The following is a 21,896-nucleotide window of genomic DNA, read 5'->3' on the forward strand; positions in this document are numbered from 1 at the left end:
GCCCACTCTGTCATACGTCCAGCCTTAAGTTTGAGCCTGCTGGAATTTTGAATGTTCTTTGGCATTGTTTTCTTTTGCTTCATCCTTTAGGTCCTTTGCTTTATGGCCTGAAGATTTACCCTCAACTTATCCATGGGTCATATCAAAATCCACAATTTTGGCCCCAAAACATGTCCTCAACTTATACATGAGGTCGACTTACACTCGAGTGTATATGGTAAGTATGGCATCACTATTCCATGTTTTAACAGTATCCATAGTAAGAACACACTTAGTAGTGTCTTTTAATGAAGTAAGTTTTCCAAATATATCAAAGCAAACTTCTGAAATTATGTGCAGTCTGCAGCTTCAGTTAACTATGGTGATGGCTTTAGCATTGTCTTCTAGTATATTAGTGTTCATCTGAAGGCTCAGCTCCTGCATTAATTATGTGCAGTCTGCAACTTTAGTTAATGATGGTGATGGCTTTAGCGTTCTCTTCTAGTATATTAGTGCTCATGTCAAGGCTCAGTTCCTGCATTAACTTGGAAACAGACTCTTCCCCATCTCCTGCTGCAGCACATGCCACTGTTCCTTCAGTTGTTGCAGAAAACTCTTCAGAAGGCTTCATAATAGTCACTCCATAGCCATTGTTACTGTGAATATGATTGTTTTTCATCCTTAGCTTAGGAAGTGGAAGGACCTGTTAAGGAATCAAAATTTTGTTTATGAACACTTGTCTTTTGCAGTTTAGTCAATTTATTCAGCTTTACATCCCCCTGCTTCTACCTCTCTTCCAAAACATTATTAAGAGTGGCAATCCACAATGATTTACCTTAATATTAATGCCACCAAGTTTACTACCAGAGGGGTCACAGGTTCTAAAGTTATTGCAGTGGTGAATGTTATTACCCTCCAAAATCGCTGTGCTTCCTGGATGTAACTCAACTCCAGCACCCTGAATGCAAAAAGCAAAAAACAAAATCCCTCACTTAGTTTAATGGTATTGTGACTGACAAGAATAACTGTTCACTGCAGAATGTCAACATTTTGCATGAATAAAAAGAAACTGATACACAGCATATAGCACTGTGGTTAACAATTTAGAAAAGAGCTTCTTTGAGGCATATACGTACCAAACACATTGCAGAACTAATCCAGTCTGAGACTGCTTTAACTGCCCTGGCTGAATGCTAGGATATTCTGGGAACTGTAGCCTTCTCTTTCAGACAGTTCTGGTGCCAAAATAAACTACGGCGGGTTACAGACCGCCATTTAGTACGTATAGAATACGTACTAGGGTTAGGAAGGGGCGGTGCTTCCGCACCCCCCTAACCCTAGTACGTATTCAATACGTACAAGATGGCAGCGCCCTGTTCATATGGGCGCTGCCATCTTGACGTATCAGACGCTGAGCGTCCGTACGCGTCGCGGGCGTTGTGACGTAGTGAGTGCGCCCCTGGCGCCTCGCTACGTCACAAACGCGACTCAAAAAGAAGCTCCATTTTGGAGCTTCTTTATGGGTCCACACGGGAGCCGCGCCGTGTGGAGGCTCCGGCTCCCCCGTGGACCAACCGGCGGCAGCGGCAGACCGCCGCAAAGCAGCGGTCTGTAACCCGCCATCAATTCCCAGGATTTCCTAACACTGACCCAGGGCAGTTCTGAAACTGGATCATTTCTGCAGTGTGTTTGGACCACTGAATGATTGGAATGAGGATTGTGCACCTTGGCTGTTCATTGTTAAAACATGTCGAAGAAACTAGACAGAACTATAAGCATGCAATACATAAATAGTCTGAAAGCTCCAAATACTTGGCAAGTGGAGGCCTATGCTCCAAAATACATATGGCCTCTCTTGATAACTCTCAGTTACTTATTCGTAAGTCTGAGGTGTATGTGAAGAGAATGGTGACTACTGCAGTTTTTTAAAATACCATGATTTTAATCCACTTTGCACCATGAGAGTGAAGACCAGCTTCTATGGCTGTATCAGCACTGTAGAAATAATCTAAATTGGCACCACTTTCATTGCTGTTGCTCAATGCAATGTAATTCTGGAAACTGTAATTTGTTGTGGCACTAGAGCTTTAAAAAAGGTTAGATGTCTCACAAAACTACAATGCCCAGAATTGCATAGCAATGAGCCATGACAGTTAAAGAGGTGCCAAACTGGATTATTTCTGCAGTGTGGATGCAACCCAACTTGGAAAACTGAGAGGCAGAACTCAAGTAGGGAGTGCAATGATAGAAAACCAGTGGAGTTACACAGACTTTGATTAGAGATAGGAAAGAGAATGATCAGTCCAATTGAAAACATATACAAGCCAAATCAGGGAAAGAACACTTCTGTTAAAATCTCCTTTAGTAGTCATCTGGCATTTAATAGGGAGGCCTCCTCATATTTAGTGTGGTCTTTTGCTAAAATATGTTACACAATTTGAGAAAGCCTAGAAATTTGTAAAGCATCTCTATGTTGTCATTTTTTTGCAACATCAGTTTCCCACTTCCAATAAAAATATATACACATATCTGGAATTAAATAGAACTAAATTCTGAACAATCCATATTTTTTGTAAGTATACTCCCTGTTTTATGCAAACATTTTACACTCACACATACATATTGCATCATATGCTGAACTGAAAGAGTACCTGAGCTCCAGTAATCTCGCTGTTTATAACTGTCAAAGAAGCTCCAGCAAGTACACAGATGCCAGTTCCATCACACTTCAGTACACAATTCTCCAAAGCTGTGTGTCCGGATTCTACGACTACAATACCGTCAACAGTCCCTTGTTGTATTAAGGTAATATTCATTAATTTCACATTTTGGGCCCTGGATACTACAAAGCTCTCATGATCAGGCTCTGAAGTAATTATAATTTCCTCTGGTCTTCCAGCTCCTAAACAAAATAGGATATTTTAGTTATTAATTCTAGGACTCACTCCTTTTAAAGTGATTCTTTGTTATTTCAAATGATTGAGCAGTGCTGCACATTGCCACAATTGCTTCACCTGTACTATGTATATTATGTATCATGTACATGATGTCTCTCCAACAGATAAAAACAAGAACTGCCTTGACAGAAAACTTTAAATGATTCGTGTTTTAATCAGCTTTCCATCTGTTAAATTTTCTTTAGGTTTTCTTAATCTGTTCATTAAAAATCATAGCAGCTGCTTCTAATCTGGTAACTGTAAACACAAAAGAAAAAGATAAATATTCTGCTGACCTTTAATAATAATATCTTCAGTTAACATTGAAAGTCTTGCTGCCTTATATTCTCCAGGGAAGATAAGGATATGATCTCCACTGTAACAACTGTCCAAAGCTGAGTTTAAGTTATGACATTGTTCGATAAATGCATTGGAAGAGAAGTCTTTAACCTGGACATACTGTATGAGAGAGAATGTGAAAAAGGGGAATTAAGTCAACATCAGATTGCTGTAACTGTTACAACTCCATTTATAAGCCAGAAATGAGGAATTATTTGAAAAATAAATCCAATTTACTTATAAACACTACAGTCAGGAATAGAGACATTTTGAAATTACTGAGTGCAATAACAAAATACCTTATCAACACAAAAATACTCGTCTTTATCTCCTTTGCCAGCATGTTTGAAGCATCAGTCTATGAAAACAGTTTAACAAAGCAAATTAAAATTAAAGAAAAGATCCTTCGGTCTACCGTAAATGTGCTTAGTTAGAAAACAAGTCATATTCATCCGAGCTTTACTACCACACCCAAAACCACCACCGCCTCCCAAGAGCTGACACTGACTGAGGCCCTTATCACACGTGAAACTGGAACTCTAAACCGAAGTGCTTCCGTGGCCTTTCCATGGCAAGGGGGAAGCGGAGTCACTTCAAATCCAAGGCAATTCACATGATGAACTACCACACCTGAAGAATGAAATTGTGGTAATTACTGGGTCAAAGCAGAGTGAATGCACATTGAATTACCACACCAGTACATACCATGCAGATTCAACGATTCGAATTGGGACCCTTGCGCATGCTCATTGGGGCTCTGAAAGCATTGATACCTCTTACACTTCCGGAGTGAAGAAGGGGGCCACTTCCTGGTTCCAGTTTCATGTGAATGCTAGTCTCACATGAATGACAGCTTCATGTTTCTTCTTCCCTTCTGTTTTAATTGATTTTTTACTCGATTTACTCTAGATGTGTCCTGGTTCCTCTGTGTCAGATTTCCCTGCGTCCCCCACCTGCTTCCTTCGAATGTATCCGGTTTCCCTTGTCCTCCATACTCCTTAAAATACCACATCCCTGAATCCAATCCACTCTCCTTCCCTTTGTAACAGTTGCCTTCTCTTAGGTTGCATCCGCACTGGGGAAATAATCCGGTTTGACTCCACTTTAACTGTCCTTGCTCAGTGCTATGGAATTCTGGGAGTTGGAGTTAGTTGTGGAGTCCTTGGCTTGAGGCTAAGGAATTCTGGGAGTTGGAGTTTGTTGCTCCCCCCAGCCTCCGATGGTCCCCTCCATTGCTCCTATTTCTTCCCCCAGCCTCCTGTTTCATTCCCTTCACCCTTCTCTTCTACACCTAAATCTACCCTTCCGAGCCCTGGAAGCAAATGGGGCAAAATTGCTGCACAGCATCATGGGAAATATGGGACCTTGGAGGTTTGGGGTGGGGTGTACCAGGACGGAAGCAAAGTTGAATTCCACACCAGAGCAATTCGGATTGAAATCAAAGTGAGCTTGGAAACAATTTTTGTGAATTCACAAAAATCAGGAATCACTTCGGATTCACTGAGGATTCGCCTTGGAACGACCACCCATAGAAAGCAATCACGTGTGATAATACATCATGTTATCACGTGAATTCCCATCGTTGGACCCGCAGTGGCTTCGGATCAGAGCTGCAAAAACCTCAGTGTGATAAACACCTGAGTCTGATGTGAGGTAGAACAATTCTGCACATTATAGATCAGGAAACTAAGACACTATATAACTTGTGGAAGGGAGAGAAGAGATAGAAAAGGAGGAGGAGGAGCAGCGAGCAGCAATCAGCCATTTGGATAATTCTACAAAGGAACATTTCCTTACCATTGCCACTGTCACTGTTTTTGCAACAATATAAGTTATAGGTTTTCCGTCTTCTCTGTATCCTTTCTTTCGTTTCAGTATTCTTCGGAAAAGAGGTCCATGAACCCTGAAATTGAAATTGAACTCAAAACTTCAATTATTTTAAACAAAGCGTTCTGTGGATGTATGTTAAGCAAGCTAGTCTCAAGTACACATACCACTCTATTTTCCCCCCAGATTTAAACAAATGCAGATATTTAGGCCTGAACAATATCACTATACAAAATGAACATGCCAGGAATGTCTGGCACTAGAAATCCTTTTCAAATGCAGAGCAAACCAAATATGAAATATTCAGTGTTTTTTGCTTTTCCCCCAGTCAATTAATTTACAACTGAAACTATCCACAGCAGTCCCCAGAAATGCATACCATCAATCAAGACTTTTATTTTGTTGTTTTGTAAAAACAGCATTTTTACAACCACAAGGAGAACTGAATTCATTGAAGACAGAGCCTAACATGTCCTGGAGCAGATGACTGCCAAGACTATGAACTACTAATATCAAAAGTGAGAATGAAACTAAAGAAGAATGCTAAATCAACCAGCATGCCAAAAGAAAATTTGTAGAGCATCCTAATGGAATCTAAAGACAAAGTGAATAATAATAATAATAATAATAATAATAATAATAATAATAATACATTTTATTTATAAACCACTATTCCAATTAGATCATAGATTTGCACGACTAACCCTGATTAAATAAGAACCAGAGGAACTTTGGAATTAAGCCAGGTATATTGTCAATGAGTAGTGCAGAAAGACACTATCTGTAACCAAAAGGAAAGATACAGGTAAGACTCAATGGACTGCAGATGAAACTCTTCAAACATGCATCTTTCTTCCAGTAAGCTGGAAGTTTTTCCATTGTACCTTTCTGTAACAGAGCAGAAATATCTTCTATCAAAGGCATGGATGGAAGAGCGTCACAGAATATGCCAACAAGTGGAATACCTGAGATCTCTATGGTATAACCCAGACATATGATGGTTAATATACAAGAATCTGTGGTGATGTTTTGCCAAGCAGAATAATAGCAGAATAGTCTGGAATCCTGAGACAGAACTGGCTGCAGCATTATCTGATCCAAAAAGTAAAAATCTGGATTTGGAAAATGTGTATGATTCTTAGATACCAATGGTTGAAAACTTTGTAGCTTACAGTATATTGACGTCTTTGTGGAAAAGATTATTGTTGTGATGTTATATGGGATAAACCGGAAGGCGACTTTGATCTGGAATATGTAGATGATTGTCGTTACCCCTGAGATATGTAAGGATGGTACTGTTACTTCTGGGTTCCAAAACCCATCTTTTTTTGCAGTTAGGCTTGCCTTGAAGAGGTGATCGAAAGATTCATCAGTCTTGCTGTCATAGACATAATCACCATTGAATGGCAGATCTTTTACTTTTCTGTGTGTGTCCTCTAATAGGCCAGTTGATCTCAGCCAAGCATATCTTCTTAGAGCTATTGCACCAGACATTACTTTATCTGCACAATCTCCAGTATGATGAGCAGACTGTATTTGTTGTGTGGCGAATGGATGTGCCTCCTGATGAAACTGCAGTGCTGCTTCTCTATGCTTGTCTGGCGAGTGGGGAATAAAAGATTACATTTTATCCCATAGGAAACTTGGATAAGCTTACATGCAGTCCATAAATTTTCCACTCCAACAGTCAGTGCTGCTGAAGTGTACAATCTCCTGTGAAAGATATCCAACACCTTTCTTATGTACTGGAGCAGAATGTGATGTGTTGCCTGATTTTGATAGCGATCTCTATGGAATTAGGTGTACATCCTGTACATATTTTCATTCCACTTAGAGGCTGATGGCAATGAAGCTGGTTTAATCCAAGATTGTTTGATTATCAGACTGAAATTTTAAAGTAGTTGGGGCTTTTTCTCAGTTCTCATGCTCCTTGCCCTCCTCTAGTTCATTTTGTGGTGAAGCAAACTGGCAGCTTGGAGCAGCCTCTGGCTGCTCCAGCCCCAATTGGCACAGTTGGCCATCCAGCCTCTGCTTAAAGACCTCCAAGGAAAGAGACTCCACCACTCTCCGAAGGAGTTTGTTTCACTGTCGAACAGCCCTTACTGTCAGGATTTTCCTCTTAATGTTGAGGTGGAATCTCTTTTCCTGTAACTTGCATCCATTGTTCCAGATCCTAGTCTCTGGAGCAGCAAAAAACAAGCTTGCTCCCTCCTCAATTTGATATCCTTTCAAATATTTAAGCAGAGCTATCATATCAGCACTTAACCTTCTCTTCTCCAGGCTAAACATCCCCAGCTCCCTGAGTCGTTCCTCATAGGGCATGGTTTCCAAACCCTTCACGATTTTAGTCGCCCTCCTTTGGACACGCTCCAGTTTCTCAATGTCCTTTTTGAATTGTGGTGCCCAGAACTTGACACAGTATTCCAGGTGGGGCCTGACCAAAGCAGAATAGAGTGGCACTATGACTTCCCTTGATCTAGACACTATACTTTATTGATGCAGCCTAAAATCATATTGACCTTGTTAGCTGCCGCATTGCACTGTTGACTCATGTTCAACTTGTGGTCTACTTAGATTCCTAGGTCCCTTTCACATGTAGTCTCATTCAGCCAGGTGTCTCCCATCCTATATCTGTGCATTTCTACTTTCTGCCCTAAGTGCAGTACCTTACATTTCTCTGTGTTGAATTTCATTTTGTTAGCTTTGGCCCAGCTTTCTAGTCTATTCAGGTCATTTTGAATTTTGGTCCTGTCCCCTGAGGTATTAGCTGCTACTCCTAATTTGGTGTCATCTGCAAATTTGATAAGTATACTCCGAATTTTGTCATCCAAGTCATTGATAAAGATGTTGAACAGCACTGGCCCCAGGACAGAGCCCTGTGGTACTCCACTGGTCACTTCCCTCCAGGATGAAAAGGAGCCATTGTTGAGCACCCTTTGGGTTCGGCCAGTCAACCAATTACAAATCCATGTAACAGTTGCCTTGTCTAGCCCACATTATACAAGGTTGTTTGCAGGAATGTCATGGGGAACCTTGTCAAAGGCCTTACTGAAATCAAGACACACTATATTTCTATCTGCTTTTTTCACTGTCCAGCTCTCACATCCGTACATGGAGGTGGGGAATACAATGGTTCGAACGATCCTCACTTTAGTGTTCAGAATTATATCTTTGCATTTTAGGATCTTATCTAGTTCCTTCATAGCTGCCCTTTCCCATTCTTAATCTTCTTTTGATTTCTTGACGACAGTTTCTGTTCTGGTCTATGTTTGATCCAGGGTATGGGAATTCTTTGACTAATTGGGTTTTCCCATTGCCCAAGTTTTTGTTGTTCTGTGGTCATTACTTTTTGTTTTCTTAATGTTCAACATTAGGCTTGGCTCTTTCCTCCTTAACCTTCTTCAGTAATTGTTCAAGTACTTGCTGGTTTCTGTTAGTAATATTGTGTTGTCTGCGTATCTAAGATTGTTAATGTTCCTTCACTCAATATTCAAACCTCCTGTTTCTTACTCTAAGTCTGCTGTGTGAACAATATTATCTGCATACAAGTTGAATAAATAGGGTGATCGTATGCAAATTACCCATTTGCTGATTGGGAACCACTCTGTATCTCTGCATTCTGTTCTGACAGCAGCCTCTTCTCCTGCGGACTGTCCGGGAAAGCAGCCAAAGGGCTGATAAGGCAGCTAGTTCTCAAACAAACAAACCCCCTCCCAGCACAGCAAAGTCAGTGTAAGCTACACAGTCCTGGAGATTCACAGTAGTTCTACCAAAGGGATTACCAAGAGAATTGTCAGACGGTCCGAGGTTCAGGGCAACAGATAGGCAGGTCGATAAAGCAGTCCAAGGTCAAGGTTTCCGGGTAGTCAAGACAAGAAGCCAAAAGAGCCAGAGACAGAGTCTTTCCTCTAAAAGAGTCAGATATCCACTGGCAAAGAACCACACATGCTCTAGGTGCTTAAGAAGGCAAGGAGCCGGCCTTCAGCTGTGTCTGATTACGAAGACGCTTCTGATAAAGCCTCCGAGATCTTCGAAGGCCCTCTCTTTCTGCTCGACGCTCATTGAAGGTAGGCACACTGCCCAGATCCTCCTCCGTGTCCACAGCCTCGGCACCAGGCAAACTTGACTGCTGAATCTCTGGAGGGGCCATAGACTCTGGTCCAGCAGAACTAGGGCCAGCCTCTGGCTCCTCCGTTACAGGTTCAAGCCCCAGGGGCTCTGGCTCCTCCATTACAGGTTCAGGTCCCAGGGGCTCTAGCTCATCCTCTGAGTCCTCCAAGCCATCCTCCAGGCTGGGCATGACATGGACAGGACTATCAGATGCCGAGGGACTCAGAAAAGGTACATGTGTGTCAACCTTAGTTAAATGTATGTTTGTGACCAACAGGATTCCAGTCATTTTAATTAGGTGTAGTGCTTTGAGTATTGTACTACAACTCTGGAGAACAAGGTTCGATTCCCAGCTCAGCCCCTGGGTGACCCTGGCCAAGTCACAGGCTCTCAGCCTCAGGGGAAGGCAAAGGCAAACCATCTCTGAACAAATCTTTCCAAGAAAACCCAAGGCTTGTGTGACTTAAAAGACACACAAAGGGAAAAGACTTGAAGGCACATTTTTAAATTAATAAAATAAACCTTTTAAATTATCTAAGGTGCAGTACAGACTGCCGCAAAGGAGTACGTCTGTGGCAACCCTTTTCGATCTGGTGTGGGGGGCAGGGCAGCCTCACCGGCAGTTCTGTGGCCCCAATCTGGAGTTTTTCGGGACAAAATGCTGCTTCTCTGTGGTGTGGAAAAGAGGTATCCTTGGGATTTCATGCCCCTGGACACCCCGGGAGCCAGAGCTGTTTGGTTACTGCAGGAATGATGCACGCTCCGAAAAGGAGCTCCATTTTACTTGCAGTAAATGATGAACATGCCTGACTAAACCTCAGTGTGGCAGCTTTTATGTCACAAGAAACTTCAGAATTATCATGGAAGCTTGCTTTTACAAGTATGTTTATTTGTAATCCATATTTAAAAAAGCTATTTAGTCTTCATTATAGTTGTGATGCCACAACAAAAACTAGAAAACCTTGGGATGCTGCAAATCCCAGGATTCCATAGGATGGAGTTGTGGCAGTTAAACTAATATTAAACTGAATTATTTCTGCAGTGCAGATTCAGACTGGGAGGCCTCTGATTGCAGGAGGGAAGCTCCCAGCTCCCCTATTTCAGATCCATCAACTGGAGATGCTTGGGATTAAAGCATAAGGATGCATGGAAAATATATATTCAACCAAAGGTTATGGAACTACCTTTCTAAGAACATCAGCAATGTACTACAAATCTAAAACAATTGGATGAATCTTACTAGCATCACAAGAACACATACTACATTTACTCAAGAATATAGGGCTCTGAACCAGCTGCTGTGATCCCAGTTTCAACAGCCTATAAACATCTAAGGCTGTAGTCTTATAGCCACTTACAGGAACCCAGGAACTAGGAGCCACCCAGGAACTAGGAGTGAGCAAACACATATAGGACTGTTATGTAATTTAGTACCAAGATGACTATATTTATAATTAATAAACAAAATGACAGACATTACAAGCAAATAACTGAAGAGCAGCCATTACTGTTTTACTTTAAAAGCCCATTGTTCTTGTTGTTTTAAAAAAACCCATACGACAAATGAAATTACCTTAGACGTAAGTCTTCCCATGTTTTTAATAATTCCCGTAATGTTCTTACTTCATAAAACTTTTCCCAACATTTAACACTTTGTGCTGCTGTGGCCTCTCCCTTAAGATTAGTTTGGTGACGAATCATTTTGCAATGCTTACTGTTGTACTTTTCCAGATGTCTTGTAAACTGACGAGCAAATGGAGCAGGAATACTCCCATTCTTGATATCACACCAACTATGAAGAGGTAAGAAAATTAGAACATCTCCTTTTGAAGCTTTATACAAGAAAATTGAGTCTCCATACTCACAAATTGAAGATGAGATGGCATAAATGTAAAAATGTAAAATGTATGGCAACTGAAAAGCTATGGGAAGAAAACCTATTTTTCCACCCAAGTCAGAGAGGAAGCAATTTCAGAAAAAAATGGGGAGGGGGAGAGATACGGAGCTAACACCAGGCCCATTCATACTAAAGAAATAAGTTATTTCATGGGTTTGCCATGATCAAATCTCTCCGTGGCATTTTATCCCGGATTCCCGTTCATACTGACATGAAATGCCATGGAGAGATTCGACCCTGGCAGTCATGGCAGCGGAGGCGGAGGAAGAGGAGGAGGGGGCCAAAGACAAGGAGAGAAAGGCTGATCCAGGCACAGATGGGGGCAGATGAGGGAGGAGGAGGAAGAGGGGAGCTCTGAATGGGATCGAATTGGAAGTTCTCATTGATGGCTGCTGCAAAAACCCTGCTTCTTTTGAAAAGAACCTCCAAAATCCCTGGGGTAAAAAACCCGAGTTAAGGGTGATTTGCACTTCCCTGCCCGAATTCGGATCAGGAAAAACCGGTGTGAATGTGAACAACCCCCAGGAAAACCCAGCACAAGTATGAACGCCCCAAATTTACACTTGGAACCCAGTTTAAAATGCAGTGTGAATGTGCCTACCTTTTATAGATTGAAACTTTACAGAACAAAGTATATATAGACTATGTACTTTACAATATAAAACACTACACATAACTTGGTTGACATAAAAGCAAAAAATTACAAAATGAATTTACTTTTTTAAATTTTATTTTTGTTACAAATGGAGCTTACAAGGTCCTGAACTACAAAGATTCCCTTTGTTTTTGCTAATTTATGAGAAGCAGGGAAAGAACCCCCAATAAAAACAGAAGAAATTGTCAGCATTTGCAAAACAAAGGGACATAGTTATTTCTACTGGTTCCTCATATCGTCACACAAACGTTAACACAACCATAAAAAAACAGAGAAAAGGAAATCTAAGTCTGAAATGCATGGGCCAAATAAAGCATGACCTCGGTGTGTCTTCCACCTGATTTGGTGTGCGTATGTGTTTGTGTGTCATCTACACCCCCCCCCCCCAAAATGGCCGCAAACTGTATTTAGGCCGTGTTTATGGGGCAAGAGCTGGAACTTAAATCCGCTCCTGCCGGCGGGCTGTTTTGGACTGTGGCTACAGCCCACTTTGCAAGCAGGCCATGCTATTTGAATGGGAACTGTAGCCATCTATATGGTACACAAAATCTTACATTAAAAACGTTCTTACATAGTTTTAAGTGATTTGGGGCAGTAAATATGTGAAAACTAGGTCCTAAATTCTAAACCAAAAGGTTTTAATCTATTTTTTTCAACTTTTCCAGTTAGAAAAATGCTTCAGGAAGAATCCTCCCTCCACATTTTTCAGCTCTTCCTCCCAGATCTTCACATCTCCATGAGGTGATAATTCTGGCTTTGAACTGCACCATTTCAAAGTGAAAAAGGAAGTTTTCACATGATAGGACATCCCTCTATTATATATGATATCAGAATATCAGGGAGGAGGCTTCTAGCCCAGCCGTCATAACATGTTAGTATTCAAACTAATAAAGTGGTCATTTCGTGACTTTTTAAAATCCTTATTCTTATGTTGGACAAATATTACTATCGGAGTTGCATTTCCTCTACTTTTTATGAAAACAAGGTCTGACAAAGGGCTCATTCCAACTATGAAAAGGGGTCCTGTTTGGAATCGATTTTTCCCATTGGGACACTTGCCGTTCCTGTTGGGGAAGACAGAGCAGTCTTTCAGAGCAAAATCAGTAGATAAGCAAAACTAATTGCAAAATCAGTAGAATGGCCTAGCAGTTACTCACCTTTGCAAGCAGCTGCTTTGCCAATCTATAAATTTTGCCATTAGTTTTAATTTTAAAATCCTTATTCTTTTGTTGGACAGATATTACTATAGGAGTTGCATTTCCTCTCCATTTTATGAAAACGAAGGCCCGTTAGAAATGGGCCTTTGCAGCACCCCCGTCACGTGCTAGGGGTTGGCCGAGGACCTAGCATCCATACCGGCCTCACCCCTAGCACGTGACAAGGGCGTAAAGATGGCGGCGCCCTATACACCCGGGCGCTGCCATCTTTACGTGCTGGACGCTTATCGTCCGCACGTTGTACCCCGGATGTGACGCCGCGAGTGTGCGAGTAGCGTGTCGCGGTGTTCCATCTGGGGCACAAGAAGAAGCGTCATTTTGGCGCTTCTTCTTTGCTTTGTCCAGGAACCGTGCAGTTTGGCTGCTGCAGTTCCCGGACGCAGCAACCAGACGCGGAGGCAGAGCGCCGCTTTTCGGCGGTTTGTAACCCACCAAAGTCTGACAAAGATACTTACATCTTAATTCTCGCTTCTATCTGTGCAGTATAACTCTCACTATTTTCATCATCATCTTCATCTTCATCTTCATCTTCATCTTCATCGTCATCGTCATCTTCATCGTCATCGTCATCGTCATCGTCATCGTCATCACCATCACCATCACCATCACCATCACCATCACCACCACCATCCCAATTTCTCCAAAGGAAGTCATTGAAAAACCTAAATGAGATGCACAATAACATGACCTTGATCTGTTACTTCAGAGCATCAAAGTATATTATACTGTAACATAGTTTAGAAACATTAATTGTTAAGAGACTTAGAACTTAGTAGGAGAGAAAAGGTGTATTGTGTATGTGTTGTTTCTGACTTATGGTGACTCTAAGGCGATCCTATCATAAGTTTTTCTTGGCAAGATTTCTTCAGAGGAGGTTTGCCTTTTCCTGAGGCTGAGAGCATATGACTTGCCCAAGGCCATGATGAAGCACTATTCCCTCAGAGAGCCAGAGTGATGCTATGGTTGGAGCACTGGACTACAACTCTGGAGCCCTGCGTTCAAATCCCCGTTCAGCCAGGGAAAGCCACTGAATGATCGTGGGCAAGCCACACTCTCTCAGCCTCAGAGGACGGCAAAGGTAAAACCTCTCTGGAATTATTTCCAAGAAAACCCCATTACAGGGTCACCTTAGGATCACCATCAGTTGGAAATGATTTGAAGGCACACAACAACAAGCTATTCCCATCATCCTCTGCACAGGAACTGATGGGAATTGAAATCCCACAACATCTGGGCAGCCTGAGCACTTTTACATGGACTGAACCAAACAGAAAATAACATGAAATGACAATGGACAATAAAGAAGCTAGAACATTTTTATTATGATGAAGAGAGACCATTTTGCTGATCAGCTAGTACAGAACAAATAAAACATCAGTTGGTATTTGTGCTTTTTTGCTTTTCAGCTTCTCCAAAATGGTGGGATCAAAGAGAATTTTTTAAAATTATTTGTTTTGTTGCTTGGCTAAAATAAACATAATAATAGGATTATTATTATTATTATTATCTCTCTTGTAAACCAGCATTAGGAATCTCTCAGTGTTCTGGAAGTGGCAGAATGGCATCTATTGTCAGCTCCAGCCAACACAACCAATAGTGAGGAAAACCAGGAGTTACCAACAACATCTGGGAAACCACGATCCCCACCTCTGTTGTAAATATGGAGATTGGTTTAAAGACTGTATATATTTACTGAACTTCCATAACTTCCAAGTCTAAAAAGTAGTAAACCCAAATTCCCAGTACATGCTGAGAGAATGCCAGAAATTCAGAATGTTATAATATGCATTTCAAAAATTTTCTTGGCTCTTTGTACCTTCTAGCATTTATCTAACAACTATCAAATAATGATTTAAAATGTACGGTACTGGAAGATGATCAGATGTCAGTTAACCATCACACAAGTTGTTAGGTTTTTAATACTTTAGGGCTCTGTAACCTTAGATTGAACAGCGGAAGTAGCCTTTTATGAAGATAGATCATATAGCTATTTATCCCAGTGAATTCTGCATCTTGGACTGGAAAGAAATCTCCAAGGCTTCAAACAGAGATATGGGCTAATATTCGTCCCAAAGTGCATTAACTGAGTTTTCAGTTCTGCTGTAATATTTTGGTCTTTAATTAAAATCTTTATTACATTTGGTTATATATGAGCATTGTTTCTATTTTGGCACGTCCTTGATATTTACTACCCTGTTGAATACTACATTGAAGAAAAAGCATACCTCACAATTTCCAAAGCCTTGGCTATGTCAGACACGGCACTGTCTTGCCCCTGAACAGGAACGATTTCCGAAAGAGGCACACAATGATCCTTTTTGTCCAGAACTTCTTCAACTAAAGGTCTTGTAATATTGGCAATATTAGAGGAGAAAGGCTCAGCAATAGAGACAGGAATTTTCATGTTAAGACAGAAATGCTCGGGCACGTTGAAAGTAACCTAAAATGTAACAAAGAAATAAACCATTATTATGTAAAGAGAAATAAAAAATGTGTGTTTGTCGGTATATTCAGGAATTTTATTTTTTTATTTAATACGTATGAAAAACCAATGTATGGCATAAAACTATATTCAACATACACTGGCTGGGAGGTTGTAAGATATGAAAGAAGTTATGCTGCTGTTTCAGCAACTTAAGTCCCCCACAGGATTGCTCTGTTATACTGATAAAAACTGAAATGTTCCATTTTCTAAATTATTCTATAAATTGGCTGACTTGCAAGGAACAAGAAGAACATAAAAAACAAGAGTGGAAAGCAAGAGGGAGAAAAAGATACAATTAAGTCAATATAAACACCAAGCAAGGGAAATTGAATAAGAAATCTTTATTGTGGGATAAGTCACTTTGGTCCAAAACACATTGTGACTGCTTTAACTGCCTTGGCTCGGTGCTAGGGAATCCTGGGAACTGTAGTTTATTGTGGCACCAGAGCTCCCTGATAGAGAAAATTAATTGTCTCACAAAACTACAGTTGCCAGAATAATTCCCTAGCATTGAGCCAGGGCAGTTAAAGCGGACTGAAACTGGATTATTTCTGCAGTGTGTTTAGGACCTTTGTTATCATTAACAGTTACTATTTCGTTCTGTGTGCTTACTATGGTTGGATCCTAGTTAATCCAGTCCAAGTGAGCAGGATTCCTCTGAATGTTATGGTGTATAACCTAGTTCCAGTCCTTGCTAGCCAGCCCTTAGTCTAATTTTAACTTTTTACTGCTATGATTCACTCCGCCAGCATAACCCCAAACAGAATAGTGACAAGGAGTAAACAGGCAAATGCTAGAAGGTGCAAACAAAGAAGCCAGTCCAAGTAAATAATTTTATTACAAATAAAGACAGATAGGATGGGGAAGGATAGCAGTGACTGAACACTTTAAAAAAAGTCCAAAACCGGCATTATTGATCTTTCTAAAGTCTCTGCTGAATAAGGGAGAAGAGTTACATCAGGGGCCCTGGGGGCGGTCAACAGGTGTCTTGTTCTGATCAAAGATGGAAAGAAAATTCATCATGGGGATGTGGCATGTTTTAAACTGTTTGACTAAGGTGACCTTTGGCTGAGAGCAGCCAGCTCTATCGGCAAAGGACAGAGCTCCATCCGAACAAGGGACAAGCAACACCACAGTTTATCTCACAAAAGTAAGTACTGGAAAAGACAGAGGTTAATCTTTTCCAGACTGGTCCATGAATCTCAAGGAAAGCAAGATGTACAGGATTTGGTCAGTGATATGGAGCAGAGAAAGAGAAGTGGATTAAAAACAAAACAAAACAAAAATGTTATTTCTTCCACTGACAATTTTCTATTTCTACAGAATCCATAGTTTCATAACATTTATTTTTTTAACAATGAATGGATGCAACACATATGAAAAAAATAATGTGAATGCATGTGAAAAAATAATTTCCACCTGAAAGTTTGAATTAGTTCATATACAATAATTAAACCACAATGACTGTATTTTTTCCCAATCACTTTGAGTTCCAATACTTCTGGGATGTTGAGACATTAAAGGTTTTGTTTAGTAAAGGTAAACAGAATAAGCACTTTGGCTTAGACACTGAGGGACCATGATACGTCTCCTCTCTCCCTCCCACAGGACTCCCTGTCCTCCTGCGCCTGACCCCACCATTGCCATGGAGGAGTGAGTAGAGAATGACCAAGTAAGGTCTGGCTATGTACTTTCAGTCAGATGCACGACTATGCCATCTGCTAGGACCTCTGGGGGACACTTAGGGAGATATACCTTCAGCATTGGGCATCTGCCAATAGTCACAGAGACAGACAGTTCTCAGCCATCCTACCACTTGCCTCCAACCAATACGTGGTCATGACTAAGGAAGGTAGTATGGAAAAGGTGGGTCTCCAGGAGGTTTGGATGGTTGTGCAGGGAGGTACAGACTCTGACCTCTGCAACCACAAGAACCAAATCCCAACACATACAGGGGGGTTGCTCCGGGTCCTGATCTCTGGAGCCGCAGAAAACAAGCTTGCTCCCTCCTCAATGTGACATTCCTTCAAATATTTAAACAGGGCTATCATATCACCTCTTAACCTTCTCTTCTCCAGGCTAAACACCCCCAGGTCCCTAAGTCGTTCCTCACAGGACATGGCTGGCTTCCAGACCCTTCACCATTTTGGTCGCCCTCCTTTGGACAGAGTTTTCCACCTAAACCACCTAAACCTTAATTTTTCCTCCTTCCAGATAAATGTTCTGATTTTGGAATTCCATTGAGCAAAGGGTTTTTTGTTTATGATTATTGGCAGATTAGAAAACAGGAAATTAAATTTAGGAAATAAGGACATCTTAATTGCTGCTATTTTCCTGGAAAAAGAAAGTTTTAATTGTGACAATTTTTCCATCTTTTGTTTAATGTTTTTCGTGTATCTTTGTAATTGTTGTCAAATAGGTCAGTGCTCTTTTTCGTGATCCATATATTTAAATAATTAACTTGCTTTCTAAATATTTAGCTATCTTTTGTAATCTTTCTTCTTCCTCTTTAGAGATGTTTCTTGTCAGGATCACCTATTTTTCTTGATTTATTTTAAATCCTGCAATATTTCCAAGTCTTTGTAATGTCATGATTAACCTGTTGATATTTTCTTCTTCTAACGGGTCATCTAAAAAGACTACTATGTCATCAGCATTGGTTTTGATGTTATATTCATAATTTGTAATTCTCGGTCCTCTTATTTTTGGATTATTTCTTATTTGGCTTATCAATATTTCTGTTGCCATAATGAATACAAGTGGAGAGAGCAGGCAGCCTTGCCGTGCCCCTTTCTGTATCATAGGCGGTGATGAAAGATGTTGTGAGTTGCCATACAATAACATTTGGAGGGCTGTGCGAATTCCACCCTGCTTTAGGAGTCCTTCTCAAAATATAATCAAAATCAACACACAAGGTTACTGAGTCACAAGGCATTTTATATAGTAATATGCATATGCTGTAGTCAGTTCAGAGCTAAATTATATTCATAAAAATAGTTCCATTAAGCTGCTTTAAAACAGAATGCATACAGTATACTCTTACAGTTGATCCTTGTTATACGCTGGGGTTTGGTTCCAAGATCCCCCGTGTATAACAAAATCCGTGTATGCTCAAGTCCCATTAAGTATAATGACATAGCAAAATGGTGTCCCTAATAAAAAATGGAACATCAAGGTAAATTTATACTCTTTTGGAACATTTTCAAACCGTGTATGCTTAAATCCCTGTATAAAAAATCCGTGTATAAGAAGGGCCGACTGTATGATCGTTTACACACAATTAAGTCTCTGTTCAACTAAGCTTACAGTCTAGTTAAACCACTTAACTCCCTTCTTGCAGTGTTTTAACTCAGTAATGGAAATACTAGAATATTCAAAAACAAAGATTTGTAATATTTTCTGACACAAGGAAGCAGAAAATTCCAAAAACTAGTAGCAGTCCCTGCAATATTTAAAATTAATGTCAAAAATTCTAGTTTTCTGAAAAGCAGTATACGTTTAAAACTATTAATACATTTGTTACTGATCTCAGTAATAAAATCAGTAGTAAACATTGATTTTGCTACCTCAACAAGCACACCAACATTTGGTGCGGTGATTTCTTCAGAACTGGTAAAAAAAGTGTCTGGTTTGGTCTCCCAGATGCCAAGCCATTTTTCCTTCATCTTCATTTTTTCATAAAGATATTTACTCATTACCTGCTTGGCATCTTCTGCCTAGACAGAATAGAAGGGAGACATATACATTATCCAAATTACTCACTTTATTCAGTTTTAGAAATGGTTAATTTTGAAAAACAAGTCATCATTTTGCATTATTTTTCTCCAATAAAGCATTGTTTCTTCTCAGCCTGTCATATGGGCAAAACAGACGGACAGGAAAAAGCTGCCTCTTCTGAAAGTGATCCGAGTCCCAACCAACCACAGCACTGGCTCCTAAAGCGGCTGCAGTGCGCACGTCATGACTGCACAGCATGGCTTCAACTTGTGCTACTGGATACTATTTTTTTTACTCCCCCCCTCCCTGCACTGCCTCTGCACATTGTTACAGGACAAACCGCTGGCAACTGCCATCCCATTGGATGGGCATCCCTGTGAACCTGCACACAGTCGCAATGTGATGCAGCAGCTGAAAAGGCCAAATGTGATTCTAGGCTGCATCAATAGAAGTATATTGTATCAAAGAAAGTAATAGTGCCACTCTATCCTGCCTCGGTCAGGCCTCACCGGGTGGCGGCATCCCGGCTAGATAGGCAGCGATTTAGGTACAATAACATCCGGGGGCATCCCTGATCCTGATTTGAAGCAAGAAGAGGTGGCGCAGTGGTTAAATGTACTGCAGCCACTCACTCACAAAGCGAGTTCAATCCCAGCCAGAGGCTCAAGTGTGACTCCTTCTGAAGTCTCTAAAATCAATACCTAGATTGGTGGGGGCAATTAGCTTATTAGTTCTGTATGAAGCGGGATACAAATGAAGCTGCTATTGCTATTTGCCTAAGGGATAAGCTGCAATAACAGAGACCTTTCTATACCTCTTATCAGTGTACTTAAGCACCACTCCCTGAGCGGTTTGCAATGTGTGTAAGCTAACTGGCCCCATGATCAAGCTGGGTACTTAAGCCTTTGGTGGTTCCATGGATGGGAGTCCCACCCTTAAAGTGGGACCCAGCTGCGTTTATTTCTCCCAACTGCCCACCCTCAGCCTCAGTTCCTCTCCCCGCCACTAGGGGCGCACCTTGCAGCCCTGGAGGAGCTGGTCGCAGAACAGCTCCACTATCTCCCTCCCACTCAGGGCTTCCAGGTAGGAAGGGAACTTTAGCGGCAGGGGCTGGGCCACGTCCTCCTGTCTCCCATTGGGCATTTGAGGCGGCCACCTTCCCTCCAGAGACCCTTCTCCTTCTCCTTCTTCTCCTCCTTCCTCCTGCTGGCTCTGGGGGGCACTTGAATCCATTGCTGCCTTTGCAACCCCACTGAGCGCCTTCTGGTCTGTTACAGGGATTCATCTGCCAGCCGGAACTACTTAGCCAGGGACAATGGCAGAGGATTCCGTTACGGCCTCAGAACGCCCCGTGATCAGCCCTGTCTCCCTCCGCGGCTAATATAAACCCAGCCGAAAATAGTCCCATCTTCCTTAGACCCCTGGAACTGCTGAGCTTCCTCCTTTTCCAGCCCACGTCCCCCATTGCAACCTTCTGCCCAGCAGGGATTTCCCAATGTTTATTGTAAATGCAAAGCCCTGCTCATAGTGGAATGACCCAATAAAAGCTGAAGCGCTCCTGTAAATGAGTTTTTTCATCTTTCATTGGGTTCCCCAATATTTTTCTGGAATTTCCTATCATTTGTGGTGCCTTGTCCTGCCTTGTATTTAGGACAGGGTGCCCAGACATCCTCCTTTTCCAGGACATGTCCTCCATTTCCGTCCAGGAGGGATTTCCAGATCTCATCCATTTTGAGCATGGCTATGAAACATGATTTTAGGTGTCTCTCTACATTTTGCAGTGCCTTGTCCCCCCTTTGCTGTTAGGACATCTGGTCATCATGTGTCCAGCACATAATTTAAGCGAATATCAGAGGATTTATGCTACAGAGTTACAGATAGTGAAGTATCTTTCCTAGTGGCTCAGGGGCCATTTTGCACACTTCACAGTCAAACCTGAGTTTGGTGGTCTTGGAAAGTTACATGGTGGACTGTAGCCCCCAAAATCCTCCCAAAATCTGAACCATTGGCTGGGACGGTTCTGGAAGTTTGCAGAGTTTGCCTTAGGGTCACCTCAATTACAGTAGTGTCTGTATGTAGAGAGACATTGTAGCCCCTTTGAGACTAACTGAAAGAAATAATTTAGCAGCATGAGCTTTCGTAGACTTCAGTCTACTTCCTCTGGTGCATTAGTGTGTGTAGTTTGAAAGATTTGGCATAAGGTGGCCTTGTGTAGCATCCCATGGAATGTCATCACAACGACACACCAGGCCACGAGAGCAGCTGAGAGCTTCCAGAAATGGCTCTATTCTTCTGACTGGGTCCAAGCTGCGCTCAGGCACATTTTGGCTTCCCTTGAGCATATGGGAAAGAAGAAGCAGTCATATCCAGAGGCTGCTTGATCTCCACCAGGTACAAAAGAGCAGTCAGGACAAGCCCTTGCACATCCTGCCTCCAGTCAGTGGCCAGGAGCTGCTGCACCTGGAAGACCCCTGGCTGCTCTTGTGCACCGGCAGCGGAGAGCCACCAAACCCCCTCCAATGATGGTTGAGCATGCTGCTGGGGACTTATGTGCTGGGTTGAAACAAGTAGCCTGGAGAAGAGAAGGTTAAGAGGTGGTATGATAGCCCTGTATTTAAAGGGGTGTCATATTGAGGATGGAGCAAGCTTGTTTTCTACAGCTACTGAGGACAGGACCCAAAACAATGGATGCAAGCTGCAGGAAAAGAGATTCCACCTCAACATTAGGAGGAAG

General features: G+C 41.6%; 1 protein-coding gene across 1 annotated transcript; it reads right to left on the minus strand.

The window, feature by feature from the left end:
* Positions 1–331: 331 nt before the first annotated feature.
* On the minus strand, positions 332–20,395 carry LOC149316590 (testicular spindle-associated protein SHCBP1L-like). The gene is made up of 10 exons (XM_089518317.1): positions 20,180–20,395; positions 19,012–19,161; positions 15,186–15,400; positions 13,416–13,622; positions 10,765–10,983; positions 5,052–5,157; positions 3,212–3,374; positions 2,631–2,881; positions 815–937; positions 332–682 (listed from the first exon to the last, which is right to left on the minus strand). The coding sequence occupies exons 1-10, from the start codon at positions 20,393–20,395 to the stop codon at positions 446–448; spliced, it is 1,887 nt and encodes a 628-aa protein (XP_089374443.1). The 3' UTR covers positions 332–445.
* Positions 20,396–21,896: the final 1,501 nt, after the last annotated feature.

The sequence above is a fragment of the Sceloporus occidentalis genome, unplaced genomic scaffold (genome assembly GCF_023333645.1).
Source record: "Sceloporus occidentalis isolate IW3139 unplaced genomic scaffold, rSceOcc1.0.p SCAF_3, whole genome shotgun sequence".
Classification (NCBI taxonomy): domain Eukaryota; kingdom Metazoa; phylum Chordata; class Lepidosauria; order Squamata; family Phrynosomatidae; genus Sceloporus; species Sceloporus occidentalis.